Source organism: Tachyglossus aculeatus, chromosome 2, assembly GCF_015852505.1.
Source record: "Tachyglossus aculeatus isolate mTacAcu1 chromosome 2, mTacAcu1.pri, whole genome shotgun sequence".
Taxonomy (NCBI): Eukaryota; Metazoa; Chordata; class Mammalia; order Monotremata; family Tachyglossidae; genus Tachyglossus; species Tachyglossus aculeatus.
This window is the reverse complement of record NC_052067.1, coordinates 129,484,627-129,498,941: the sequence shown is the minus strand read 5'-3', so window position 1 is coordinate 129,498,941 and position 14,315 is coordinate 129,484,627. Positions and strand designations below refer to the sequence as shown.

The window sequence follows — 14,315 nt, the reverse complement described above, 5'->3', positions numbered from 1 at the left end:
CCTACCCAACAGTGGGCTCACAGTCTAAAAGCGGGGGGAATGTTTCTACCAACTCTGCTGTATCGTAATAATAGTAATTAAGGCGTTTGTTGAGCGTCCGTTATGGGCCAGGCTGGGATGGATACAGAGTAATCTGGTTGCGCACATTCCCATGTGGGGCTCACAGTCTCAATCCCCATTTTCCCTTTTAGACTGTGAGCCCACTGTTGGGTAGGGACTGTCTCTATGTGATGCCAATTTGTACTTCCCAAGCGCTTAGTACGGTGCTCTGCACATAGTAAGCGCTCAATAAATACGATTGATTGATTGATTTTCCAGAGGAGGGAACTCAGGCCAAGCGAAGAGAAGTCACCCAGCAGAGAAGTTACTAGCGCCCAGCTCCTTTCGAGTCCCAGGCCCGGCTCTTCCTAGGCGGAGCACATTTCGGAGTCTTCCTTGGGGGACAAGGTCCCCTTCAAAAACGCCGTTAGCAAGGAGCAGTCGTCCAGGGCCTCCAGCTCGTTCACCGCCTTGATGACGGTCTCTGCCGCCTCCGGGCCGAGCGCCGCGGAAGCGTTGGCCCTGAATTTGTCCTCCAGGTCCCCGGGGCTCAGGGGCTTCCGCCAGTGTCCGTAGAAGGTGTCGCAGCGTCGGGTGAAGGTCTCCCCGCCCCGGAGGGTCACGCTGACTTCGCAGTAGAGGGTGTCGAAGTTGGGCCGGTTTTCCGGGGGGCTCTCCAGCCGGACTCTCCCCAGAAGCTCCCTCAGCCGCGGCCTGCCCCGCCGGCCCTCGTGGAAGGAGCCGACCGAGAGGCCGCCGTCCAGCAGGGCCGCGCAGGCCACGAACTGGAAGGAGTGGCGGGCCTCGTGCTCGGACTCCGGGAAGGGCCGGTCGACGTAGCGGACGTCCGGGACCCGCAGGACGATCCTCTCGATTTGCTCCGGGCCGGGCGGCGAGCCCTTCCCGGCCGCCATGCTCTCCCTGACGGCCGAGGCGGCGTCGGCCACCCAGTGCGTGCCCAGGTGGGCGGGGAAGCGCTTGGTGGCCACGTCCTGCCGGTCCAGCAGCCAGGGGTAGGACTCCAAAGCCGGCAGGGCCTCGGGGACGTAGTCGGAGTAGAAGGCCCCGAAACCGGTGGGCAGGTCCAGGATGCGGCGGTTGCCCCGGAGGCCGAGGAACGCCAGGCAGGCGGCCTCCAGCCCGTGCCGGGCCGCGTTGCCCACGTGGAGGGGCTTGGTCTGGGTGGCGGCGTTGGCCATGGGCGCTCCCGCGTAGGAGGCGGCGATGGCCAGGGCCTCTTGGCACTCGGCCGGGCTCAGCCCCAGGAGCTTGGCTGCGGCAGCGGCGCTGCCCAGAGTGCCAACGACCGCCGGCGGGTGGAATCTGAAGAGCGGACCGTCCGATGAGCCTCACTCGGTTGGTCCTATCTATTGAGTGCTCATTGGGCCCCACTGTCTCCCCCTCTCTCCAGGCTCGCATCTCCTCCTGCCTTCAGGACATCTCCATCTGGGTGTCTGCCCGCCACCTCAAACTCAACATGTCCGAGTCTGAAGTCCTTGTCTTCCCTCCCAAACCCTGCCCTCTCCCTGACTTTCCCATCTCTGTTGACGGCACTACCATCCTTCCCGTCTCACAAGCCCGCAACCTTGGTGTCATCCTCGACTTCTCCCTCTCATTCACCCCTCACATCCAAGCCGTCACCAAAACCTGCCGGTCTCAGCTCCGCAACATTGCCAAGATCCACCCTTTCCTCTCCATCCAAACCGCTACCCTGCTCGTTCAAGCTCTCATCCTATCCCATCTGGACTACTGCATCAGCCTTCTCTCTGATCTCCCATCCTCGTGTCTCTCCCCACTTCAATGCATACTTCACATTGCTGCCCGGATTGTCTTTGTCCAGAAATGCTCTGGGCATGTTACGCCCCTCCTCAAAGATCTCCGGTGGCTACCAATCAATCTGCGAATCAGGCAGAAACTCCTCACCCTGGGCTTCAAGGCTGTCCATCACCTCGCCCCCTCCTACCTCACCTCCCTTCTCTCCTTCTCCAGCCCAGCCCGCACCCTCCGCTCCTCCACCGCTGATCTCCTCACCGTACCTCGCTCTCGCCTGTCCCGCCATCGACCCCCGGCCCACGTCATCCCCCGGGCCCGGAATGCCCTCCCTCTGCCCATCCGCCAAGCTAGCTCTCTTCCTCCCTTCAAGGCCCTACTGAGAGCTCACCTCCTCCAGGAGGCCTTCCCAGACAGAGCCCCTTCCTTCCTCTCCTCATCGTCCCCCTCTCCATCCCCCCATCTTACCTCCTTCCCTTCCCCACAGCACCTGTATATATGTATATATGTTTGTACATATTTATTACTGTATTTATTTTACTTGTACATATCTATTTTATTTTATTTTGTTAGTATGTTTGGTTTTGTTCTCTGTCTCCCCCTTTTAGACTGTGAGCCCAATGTTGGGTAGGGACTGTCTCTATATGTTGCCAACTTGTATTCCCAAGCACTTAGTACAGTGCTCTGCACACAGTAAGCGCTCAATAAATACGATTGATTGATTGATTGATTGGGTGCTTGGGAGACTATGATAGAACAACTAAGTGCTTGGGAGACTACGAGAGAACATTCATTCGTTCAGTCGTATCTATTGAGCACTTACGGTGGGCAGAGCACTGTACTAAGTGCTTGGGAAGTACAAGTTGGCAACATATAGAGATGGTCCCTACCCACCTCATCTGTAAATAATAATAATGGCATTTATTAAGCGCTTACTATGTGCAAAGAACTGTTCTAAGTGCTGGTTTGGGGACTGTGAGCCTCCCATGGGACAACCTGATCACCTTGTAACCTCCCCAGTGCTTAGAATAGTGCTTTGCACATAGTAAGTGCTTAATAAATGCCATCATCATCATCATTATTATTATTATTATCTCCTCTGACTGTGGATTCATCACCTGCTGTACTCTTGCTAGGCACTGGTCGAAGGCAGAAGCCTTCCTTCCCTCCCCCCCGTTCCTCGTAACTCTGTTGCCAGGTTCCCTCGTACCTCTTCGGGATGTCGCTGGCCTCAGTGGAAAAGCGCATCAGTCGGCCTTGCACTTCGATCCCAACGTTGAAAGCCAAAAGCAGGTCAAGGCCCGATATCTTCGGCTTTTGCGGCAGGGCTTCGGACAAGGCGATGAGGACCGGCAGCACGGCTCCCGACGGGTGAGTGGCGGGATGCCAGGTGTCATCAAAATCCATCGAGTGGACCTGGGCGGGGAAACGGGAAAGAACCGCAGGCCGTCAGGTGAGCTTCCCGGGCCCCGATATACCTGGATCCCGATCGCCTGATCCCAGCCGAGAAATGACAACCGATTTCACAAGCGTCGGGGGTTCTGTTGGGTTTAGAGGATTATCTAGTTTCAGGATGACTTTGCTGGATAGAGGTGGGGTCGGGAGGTGTTGTGGAAAGGAGAGGGGGGATCGGGAGGTGCTTTGGATAAGAGGGGGAGATCAGGAGGCTATCGATCAATTGTATTTATCGAGCGCTTACTGTGCTAAGCCCCTGGAAGTGTACACTACAACGGAACTAGCGGATATGTTCCTTGCCCATAACGAGCTTACGCTCTAGAGGGGGAGAGAGACATTAATATGAATAAATACATAACATATAACTCTAGATATGTGTATGAGTTCTGTGGAGTTGGGGGTGGGGTGAATATCAAATGTCCAAAGCATAGGCATTCCTTATTCACCCCACCCTCGGCACTTCCACACTTAGCTCTCTTCCTCCCTTCAAGGCCCTACTGAGAGCTCACCTCCTCCAGGAGGCCTTCCCAGACTGAGCCCCCTCCTTCCTCTCCCCCTCGACCCCTCTCCATCTCCCCCTTCTTACCTCCTTCCCTTCCCCACAGCACCTGTATATATGTGTATATGTTTGTACATATTTATTACTCTATTCATTTTACTTGTACATATCCATTCTATTTATTTTATTTTGTTAATATGTTTGGTTTTGTTCTCTGTCTCCCCCTTCTAGACTGTGAACCCACTGTTGGGTAAGGACTGTCTCTATATGTTGCCAACTTGTACTTCCCAAGCGCTTAGTACGGTTCTCTGCACACAGTAAGTGCTCAATAAATATGATTGATTGATTGATTGATAGATAAATGTAATTTGTTTATATAAAGTGTCCGCCTTCCCCTCTAGACTGTAAGCTCCTTGAGGGCAGGGAACGGATTAGTCAGCTCTACTATATTGTACTATATTGAGGAAGCAATGTGGCTCAGTGGAAAGAGCCCGGGCTTTGGAGTCAGAGCAGAGGTCAGGGGCTCAAATCCCGGCTCCACCAATTGTCAGCTGTGTGACTTTGGGCAAGTCACTTCACTTCTCCGTGCCTCAGTGACCTCATCTGTAAAATGGGGATTAAGACTGTGAGCCCCCTGAGGGACAACCTGATCACCTTGTAACCTCCCCAGCGCTTAGAAAAGTGCTTTGCACATAGTAAGCGATTAATAAATGCCAGTATTATTATTATTATTATTACTCTCCCAAGTGTTTGGTACAGTGCTGTCCACACAGTAAGTGCTCAATCAATCAATCATATTTAATCAATCATATTTATTGAGCACTTACTATGTGCAGAGCACTGTACTAGGCGCTCAATAAATATGATTGACTGGGGCAGAGTCAAGGGCAGTCATTGGGAGGAAATCCTAGAGAGGTTTGTCATATTGTACCGGGCCTGCCCCCCTTCATAAATCTGCAGTTCTCTACGGGCTCCACGTTGGCTTGCTGTATGGTACGGAAAACCCAGACAGTAAGACCCGATAATACCACATGCCTAACGGTTGAAATAAAAGAAAATTTCCTTACTGCCACTCCGTTCACAAAAGCAGCGTACGCCGGCGGGAGTCTGAAATCTGAATGGCCCCAGACGGTACTGGCTGCGTTGGAACTGAAGATCTGGAAAAAATTGACATCCGTGAAGAGAATTAATGCAGTGAACGGAGCCGATCGGTGACACGCCAAATCCCGGTCTCATAGCTTTTGCCATTTTATTTTGAGCCCGTTCAGTGATAATTAAAATGGAGAAACAGCTTGGCCTAGTGGAAAGAGCCCGGGCCTGGGAGTAAGAAGACCTGGGTTCTAATCCTAGCTCTGCCACGGGTCTGCTTTGTAACCTTGGGCAAGTCTCTTATCTCCTCTGTTCCTCAGTTACCTCTTCTGTAAAATGGAGATTAAATTCCGTCCCTCCTAGTTAGACTGTGAGCCCCGTGTGGGACAATCGACCAATTATTTGTATTTATTGAGCGCTTACTGTGTGCGGAGCCCTGTACTAAGCAGTTGGGAGAGTACAGGATATATTCTCTGCCCACAGAGGGGAAAAGGGACTGCGTCCCACCTGATCATCTTGTATCTACCCCAGCGCTTAGTACAGCGCTTGGCCCCTAGTAAGCACTTAACCACACCAACCATATCTTAATGGAATGCTTACTGTGTGCAAAGCGCCGTACTAAGCTCTTGGGCGAGTACACTATCACACTTTACAGACACATTCCCTGCCCACATTGAGCTTACAGTCTAGAGGGGAGCTTACAGGCTAGAGGGAGCCCCCGCCCTCTTCCCTGGGGCCTCCCGTTGGTCGCAAGATCAGGCGACTTTGTAACCAACTATCCATTCTTTCATTCATCCAATCGTATTTATTGAGCACTTACTGTGTGCAGAGCACTGTACTAAGCGCTTGGGAAGTACAAGCTGGCAACAGTTAGAGACAGTCCCTACCCAACAGCGGGCTCACAGTCTAGAAGGGACCTGTATATATGTATATATGTTTGTACATATTTATTACTCTATTTATTTTACTTGTACATATCTATTCTATTTATTTTATTTTGTTAGTATGTTTGGTTTTGTTCTCTGCCTCCCCCTTTTAGACTGTGAGCCCACTGTTGGGTAGGGACTGTCTCTCTATGTTACCAACTTGGACTTTCCAAGCGCTTAGTACAGTGCTGTGCACACAGTAAGCGCTCAATAAATACGATTGATTGATTGACTGATTGATTGATAGATCAGGAGCCGATATAAAGCGCTTGCTTATCCGATGACCTTCACCTGATTAACATGTCAGAGGGCAAAATGTGCCAATCTGTCGCAGAACTCCCCCTGAGAACCTGCCCCCATCATGCCCCTCTCGGAAAAGACTCGTTTCTTCGTTCAGTTGTACTTATTGAGCGCTTACTGTGTGCACAGCACTGTAGTAAGCTCTCGGGAGAGGACAATACAACAATAAACAGACACTTTCCTTGCCCACGACGAGCTGATGGATTCAAAATCAATCAGCTCTTCTGGTTGGAGAAGGACACTGAGCAGGTGGGTTTGCTGAGGTGTTTCTGCCCCCCAACTCTCACCCTAGCCTTAGGGGCGGGGGTCTTCTGGCCGATACCCCAATTTCTCCCTGCCAGGCCGCACTCATGAGCTTCGCCCTCCCCGAATACTGCCGCTTCCTTATGAAAAATCAGGCTTTTCGCAGCCGGGAATCAGAAATAGGGAAGTGAGGGTGGTGAACACATAGTCATGGGAACCGGCTGAGTAGTGGATTTAACCTTGGAGGACGTTCTGGGGTGTCCCCGGACATCCCCGGATTTCCGGGACCCAGGCGCCTCTCTCCCCCACGCCCTTCCCCTCGCGTGCCCCCACTCCCTATCTTCCCCTTATCCATAAACTAGTTCAGACATCAAAGAGCAAATGGACTACGAGGCCAAAGGAGAAGCGAAGCAGAAAGAGCATTAGGAGGAGAGAAGCAGAAAAGAGGAAGGGAAACCAGAAAGAGGAAAAATGAGCAGAAACGCGTTACCGTTGAACCCAGTTGAAGGAAAAAATATTGTTTGTAATAAAGTAATACAGGATGCTCAGATTGAAGAAATTGTGGGGCTTCCCATTTCCTTTACTGGCCCTCACATTCACAACTGGTAGATGAGGCGTGCCAAAAGTAGACCCGAACACCTCCAATTTAAAGGTTTTTAATTCACTCAGTTCTGGCTTAATACCACTGCTCGTGCATACCGCTCTTAGAAATATAATAGAGGCGCACACTGATTAAACGTACATTAAGCGTCTCTTGGATCAAGATGTGATTTTTAGGCATAAAAGTATATACTTTGCTTCATTGGGGCTCTCATAGGGTTAGTCTTTAAGACAAAAATTATCTATGAAAGGAGCAAAACAAATGGAAGTCTCAAAAAATGGTCGAGTGCTACCTGTGTCTTCATTTTGGGCAGAGAACATGTCTGTTAATTTTGTTGCATTAATGCTCTGCACATAGTCAACCCTCAATAAATACCGCTGATTGAGTACTTGATGGCAAAGTGGCTGGAGTAGACAGTAAAGATACTGCTATTATTTTTGTTGCAATTCAGCATGGTTGGTTCATTCATTCATTCAGTCATATTTATTGAGCGCTTACTGTGTGCAGAACACTGGACTAAGCGCTTGGGAAGTACAAGTTGGCAACATATAGAGGTGGTCCCTTCCCAGCAACGGGCTCAGTTTGGTTGGGGGACTCCATCCTCAGAACCTACAATCTCCTCAACCTTTGCCTGTCACAGCCCAGGCTTCTGGAAGCTTCTCATATGTCAGGATCGTGAAAGGCTGCAAGGGTTTGATGGTGTGTTGTTTAGACCAACCTTCAGGCTACCTACTAACCATGCTGAGAGTCTCGATGGCCACCCAAGACACAGTGTCAAGAATACTGTTAACTAGAATACTAGTTAAGCGACCCCCCCGACGCTAACCTCCTCACTGTGCCTCATTCTCGCCTGCCTCTTTCAGGAGTGAGAGAATGTAGATTAAATGGTTTTGTAGAAAACACTGTGGGCTGGAAGATGGGGAGGATGGTAGTGCTGTCTACAGCGTTGGGAAACTTAGGGGACAGGATGAGAAGGTGAGGAGTTCTGTTTTGGACATATTAAGAATGATGTGTTGGTGGGCTCCCCAAGCAGTGATGTCCTGAAGGCTGGAGGAAATATGAGATTGTAAAGAAGGAGAGAGATCAGGGCTGGAGAGGTAGATTTTTGGGAATCGTCTATGTAGAGATGATAGTTGAAGCCATTGGAGTGAATGAGTTCTCCAATGGAATAGATGTAGATGGAAGAATAGAAGGGGACCCAGAAGTGAGCCCCGAGGGACTCCCACAGTTAGGAGGTGGGAGGCGGAGGAGGAGCCCGCGACAGAGACTGAAAAGAGACTGGGAACCACGCGAGGACAGTGTCATTGAAGTCAATGGTAGGTAATGTTCCCAGAGAAGAGGATGATCCACAGTATCAAAGGCAGCTGAGTTGGCTAGGAGGAGTAGGATGGAGTAGAGGTCATTGGATTTGGCAAGAAGGAGATCACTGGTAATTTCCAAGAGGGAAGTCAATGGTAGGTAATGTTCCCAGAGAAGAGGATGATTCACAGTATCAAAGGCAGCGGAGTCGGCTAGGAGGAGTAGGATGGAGTAGAGGTCATTGGATTTGGCAAGAAGGAGATCACTGGTAATTTCCAAGAGGGCAGTTTCCACGGAGTGAAGGGGGCAGAAGCCCGACTGAAGGGGGTCGAGGAGAGAATTTGGAGGAGAATTAGAGACAGTGGGTGTAGACAACTCGCTCAAGGAGTCTGGAGAGGAATGGTAGGAGGGAGATGGGGCGATAACTGGAAGGCAGCGTGGGGTCCAGGGAGGGTATTTTATGGATAGGGGAGACCCGAGCATGTTTGAAAGCAGTGGGGAAGAAGCCACGGGACATTGGACAGTTGAAGATGGAGGTCAGGGAGGGAACAGGGAAGGGACAAGTGTTTTGAAAAGATGCGAAGGGATGGGGTTGGAGGAGTAAGCTGAGGGGGTTTTGAGAGGTCGTGGGAGATTTCCTTAAGATACTGCTGGGAAAGATGGGAGAGTCTAAGAAGAGGCAGGAGGATGGAGATTTAAGGGAGATCGATCAATCAATCGTATTTATTGAGTGCCTACTGTGTGCAGAGCACTATACTAAGCGCTTGGGAAATACAAGTTGGCAACATAGAGAGATGGTCCCTACCCAACAACGGGCAGTATAATAATAATAGTATTTCTTAAGCACTTGCTATGTACCAAGCACTGTTCTAGGCACTGGGGTAGATACAAGGTAATCAGGTTGTCCCACGTGGGGCTCACGCTCTTAGTTCCCCATTTTACAGATGAGGTAACTGAGGCACAGGTCAGTTAAATTACTTGCCCAAGGTCACACAGCTGATAGATGGCAGAGACGAAATTAGAACCCAGGCTCTTGCTCTTGTCACTAGGCCATGCTGCTTCTCTTCTTAAAATGGGAATTTTGAAGGACACATCTCTCTCTCTCTCGCCCTGTCACTTTTCCTCCATCCCCACCCTCGCTCCCAACACTTCCAGAGAGCCCGGCTGGGCAGGGAATGTGAGTGTGAAGACTGTTTTCACAGCTGATGATTCCACTTCTGCCGGCCAGGGCTATCCCGAGGCCTCCCAGACTCAGTGTGGAAACAAGATTCCCAGGGCAGCTCGGCGGAAAGGCAGGAAACCCGTACTTGGGGTAACCCTCTGCTAGTGTTTGCTGACACTTACTATGACACTTTCCTTGTACAAATTTTGTACAACACGTTGGAGAAGCAGCGTGGCTCAGTGGAAAGAGCCCGGGTTTTGGAGTCAGACATCATCATCATCATCATCATCATCAATCGTATTTATTGAGCGCTTACTATGTGCAGAGCACTGGACTAAGCGCTTGGGAAGGACAAATTGGCAAATCCCAGCTCCGCCAACTGTTAGCTGTGTGACTTCGGGCAAGTCACTTCAGCGTGGCTCAGTGGAAAGAGCCCAGGCTTTGGAGTCAGAGGTCATGGGTTCAAATCCCCGCTCTGCCAATTATCAGCTGTGTGACTGTGGGCAAGTCATTTAACTTCTCTGGGCCTCAGTTCCCTCATCTGTAAAATGGGGATGAAGACTGGGAGCCCCCAGTGGGACAACCTGATCACCTTGTAACCTCCCCAGCGCTTAGAACAGTGCTTTGCACATAGTAAGCGCTTAATAAATGCCATCATTATTATTATTATTCTCTGAGCCTCAGTTCCCTCATCTGTAAAATATGGATTAAAACTGTGAACCCCCTGTGGGACAACCTGATCACCTTGTAACCTCCCCAGTGCTTAGAACAGTGCTTTGCTCATAGAAAGCGCTTAATAAATACCGTTATTATTATTATTATTATTATTATTACGTTCCCCTTAAAAAAAATCCATGACAAAGTGGGTGTCTGGATGGTGAAGCGGGATGTATGTAGACTGTGAGCCCACTGTTGGGTAGGGACTGTCTCTATATGTTGCCAATTTGTACTTCCCAAGCGCTTAGTACAGTGCTCTGCACATAGTAAGCGCTCAATAAATACGATTGATGATGATGACAGTGTTGATGTTCCTGTTTGTGTCCCTGTCTGTGTGTTGGACAGCGTAGCTGGCTCTTTCCCTGAGCACAAGAGGGTGTTTTTTGGTTTTTAAGGGACTGTGATGTAGTATGTCAGTATAATAATGATAATAATGGCATTCGCTAAGCACTTACTATGTGCAAAGCACTGTTCTGAGCGCTCGGGGGATACAAGGTGATCAGGTTGTCTCCCGTGGGGCTCACAGTCTTAAGCCCCATTTTACAGATGAGGTAACTGAGGCTCAGAGAAGTGAAGTGACTCGCCCCAGGACACGCAGCAGACATGTGGCCGAGTCAGGATTGGAACCCATGACCTCTGACTCCCAACCGGGCTCTTGACACTGAGCCACGCTGCTTCTTTATGCATTCATAGGAGTGTCTGAGTGCTTATGAATATGGGTGTATGCTTATCTCTAAATGGAGGTCAGACTGTGTGTCCCTTTAAGTATGCAGATCCGTAGCTTGTTTTTTAAGTCATTATCCTCCCTCCTCCCCTCCATCCTTTTCTACTCATTCAGTCTTATTTGTTGAGCGTTTACTGTGTGCAGCACACTGTACTAAGCGCTTAACACTGTAATTCATTGGTTCCTCGAACGAGTAGTCACCCAAGGGCCGTCTTACTTTGCTGTATTGGGTGACCTTGTGGAAGACCTCCGTGCCAGTGCCCAACAGCCCAACGCCCAGGGTGTCGAGAATCATCCGTTTGCTCCTCCGAACGGTCCGCTCCGTCAGGTGCCTGGTTGTCAGGCCGTGGATCACTCTGGAGAAGCTTCCCGTGACAGACTTTTAAAGAAAATAATCTCCAGTTAGCCTAATATGCTCAGTTTAGACGTACTGCCTTTTCCGCAAAAAGTCGGGGTAGAGAGAAATCGGCCTCCACCCCAGAGTAAAGCCATTTTAGAGAAGTTTACGAAGGCACCCCGGCTTCGGTTTTCTGGTTAAATGAAGCGTCGATGGTGGGAATCGTCTTTTATACTGTGAGCCCACTGTTGGGTAGGGACTGTCTCTATATGTTGCCAATTTGTACTTCCCAAGCGCTTAGTACAGTGCTCTGCACATAGCAAGCGCTCAATAAATACGATTGATGATGATAAATACGATTGATGATGGGAATACTGTTGTTCTTGCTTCAAAGTCCCCTATTACTGCAATCTAACCACCGTGTAGGTTGAGAAAGTGAATGAGCCACTTGTTCCATCTAATGTCCAGCAAAGTTCCAAGTTCATTCATTCAATCGCATTTATTGAGCACTTACCGGGTGCAGAGCACTGTATTTTATTTATTTTATTTTATAATGGCATTTATTAAGCGCTTACTATGTGCAAAGCACTGTTCTAAGCGCTGTTCTAAATGCTTAGTACAGTTCGGCAACAAAAAGAGACAATCCCTACCCAACAACGGGCTCGCAATCCAGAGCCATCCTGGAATTTCTGGAATTTTCGGCCAGTCAGGGCATCGTCCGTGTTTTCCCTGCTCATGTCGCCTCTCTGGGGACGGGGACTCAGCAAAGCAGCAGTCTTTACCATGCAACCCCTCGTGAACCCAGAAATAAACTCAAAGTGGCTCAGCCTAGTGGAAAGTGCACAGGCCTGATAGTCGGAGGACCTGGGTTCTAATCCCAGCACTGCCACTTGTCTGCTGTGTGACCTTGGGCAAGTCATTTAATTTCTCTGTGCCTCAGACCATCTCTATATGTTGCCAACTTGTAATAATAATAATAATGGTATTTATTAAGCGCTTACTATGTGCAAAGCACTGTTCTAAGTGCTGGGGAGGTGACAAGGTGATCAGGTTGTCCCCCGGGGGGCTCACAGTTTTAATCCCCATTTTGCAGATGAGGGAACTGAGGCACAGAGAAGGAAGTGACTTGCCCAAAGTCACACAGCTGACAGTTGGCGGAGCCGGGATTTGAACCCATGACCTCTGATTCCAAAGCCCGGGCTCTTTCCACCGAGCCACGCTGCTTCCCAAGCGCTTAGTACAGTGCTCTGCACACAGTAAGTGCTCAATAAATCCGATTGAATGAATGAATGAATGAATGAATGAATGAATGAATGAATGAATGAATTTCCTCTTCTGTAAAATGGGGATTCAATCCCTGTTCTCCCTCCCACTTAGAATATTAGTCCTGTGTGGGACAGGGACTGTGTCTGAATTAATTATCTGGTATTTACCCCAGAGCTTAGTATGGTGCTTGGCACCGTAGTAAGCACTTAAATATAATTATTATGATTATTACCGCTTTTATTATTACCAGAAGCAGCCCCGGAAGCGCTTAGCTGGGTTGGCGGTGTCACGTATAGTAATTAATTGTGATATTTGTTCAGGGCTTACTTTGTGCCAAGCAATATAGTAATCCCTGGGGTGGAGAGAGGACAATCAGGTTCCCCATGGGGTTCACATTCTAAGTAAGAGAGAGAACAGGTATTGAATCCCCATTTTGTAGATGAGGGAACCGGGGCACAGAGAACTGAAGTGACGTGCCCAAGGTCAAGTGAGTGGCAGAGCCGGAATTAGAACCCAGGCTTTCCGACTCATAGGCCCTTGCTCTTTCCACCACACCACAGTGCCCTTTCCCAAGTGCTTAGTACAGTGCACACGGTAAGGGCTCAAGCAGGAGAAGCAGCGTGGCTCTTTCCACTGAGCTTTGGAGTCGGAGGTCATGGGTTCAAATCCCGGCTCTGCCGACTGTCAGCTGTGTGACTTTGGACAAGTCACTTAACTTCTCTGTGCCTCAGTTACCTCGGCTGTAAAATGGGGATTAAGACTGTGAGCCCCCCGTGGGACAACCTGATCACCTTGTAACCTCCCCAGCGTTTAGAACAGTGCTTCGCACATAGTAAGCGCTTAACAAATACCATTATTATTATTATTATTAAGAAATACCACTGACAGATGATTAGAAACACGGGTGTTAGCCCTGAGGTGGTTAAGATGCCCCCAGCAACCAGCAACAGTGGAAGGGGGAATAAATTGAAGGGAATTATCTTAGGTTCCAGACCCCCTCCACCCGACCATTGCACGGTCTAGAGATTCTGGAGAGTAGGATAGGGACTTTCGAAGCCCACCCTCCCAGAAACCCTCTCAGGTGTCTAGTACCATGAAAATTTTCCCGGCCAGCTCAAAAGAAGAGCCAAAAAGGAACCCAGGTGTGGACACCAACCTAGATAATCGAAAGGATGATTAACCCTGGGTTAATAAGGGCTGTGTTCATCTTGCAGAAATTCAAACAACACACTTCAAATTCAATTCAAACAATTCAAATTCAAACAAACATCATTTCAGTTCCATCTACGAGCCTCTCCACTAGTTGAAATTGGCCTAGGTTTCTAGGGCCCTAAATGATTCCTTCTGCACTCAATAAGCAAATAAACAGCATCCGAAGGTGAGCATCAAATCCTTAGGGTCAACCATTATTCCTTGGGGTTTTCTTCCCCGCAGTTCTGCATAGCTATCCCTTTTTGTTTCACATCACTTGGAGCATCAATCAGATCCTTTAAAATGTCATCTCCAAAAGAGGAGCCAGAACCCAAGGGGAGAGGAAAAAAGGGCCAAAGTCATAAATTGAAAATGGCAAAAGGGTTTAAGAAGCAACGATACCTGGGGAGTCATCCTGGGTTAGCGATGGAGGTGAAGGATACCGAAAGAACCGAGAGGTCACCGGCCCCCGGCTGGTTCTACAAGACTTCCTTTATATAGCGGCTATGTCTTACGCTCTGCCCTGTTGTGTGTGTGTTTTTTTTTTTTCTCAGCCAGAAATTTCCTCCCTTTCACCATCTCAAACTTTCCTCTGACCTTCTTCCTCCCCATTATGACTTGCAGGACTTATGGTCACAGGAAAAAAATGTTTATTTTTGGTTGGCGAGCTACGAGCTTCAACAGATTCCACCAGCGA

The 14,315-nt window shown here is 49.3% G+C and overlaps 1 protein-coding gene across 1 annotated transcript; it reads right to left on the bottom strand.

Annotated features, from left to right (window-relative positions):
- Positions 1-407: 407 nt before the first annotated feature.
- Positions 408-14,047, bottom strand: ACOD1 (aconitate decarboxylase 1). The gene is made up of 5 exons (XM_038742235.1): positions 14,021-14,047; positions 11,042-11,203; positions 4,831-4,920; positions 3,020-3,225; positions 408-1,362 (listed from the first exon to the last, which is right to left on the bottom strand). The coding sequence occupies exons 1-5, from the start codon at positions 14,030-14,032 to the stop codon at positions 408-410; spliced, it is 1,425 nt and encodes a 474-aa protein (XP_038598163.1). The 5' UTR covers positions 14,033-14,047.
- Between the last annotated feature and the right edge of the window lie 268 nt (positions 14,048-14,315).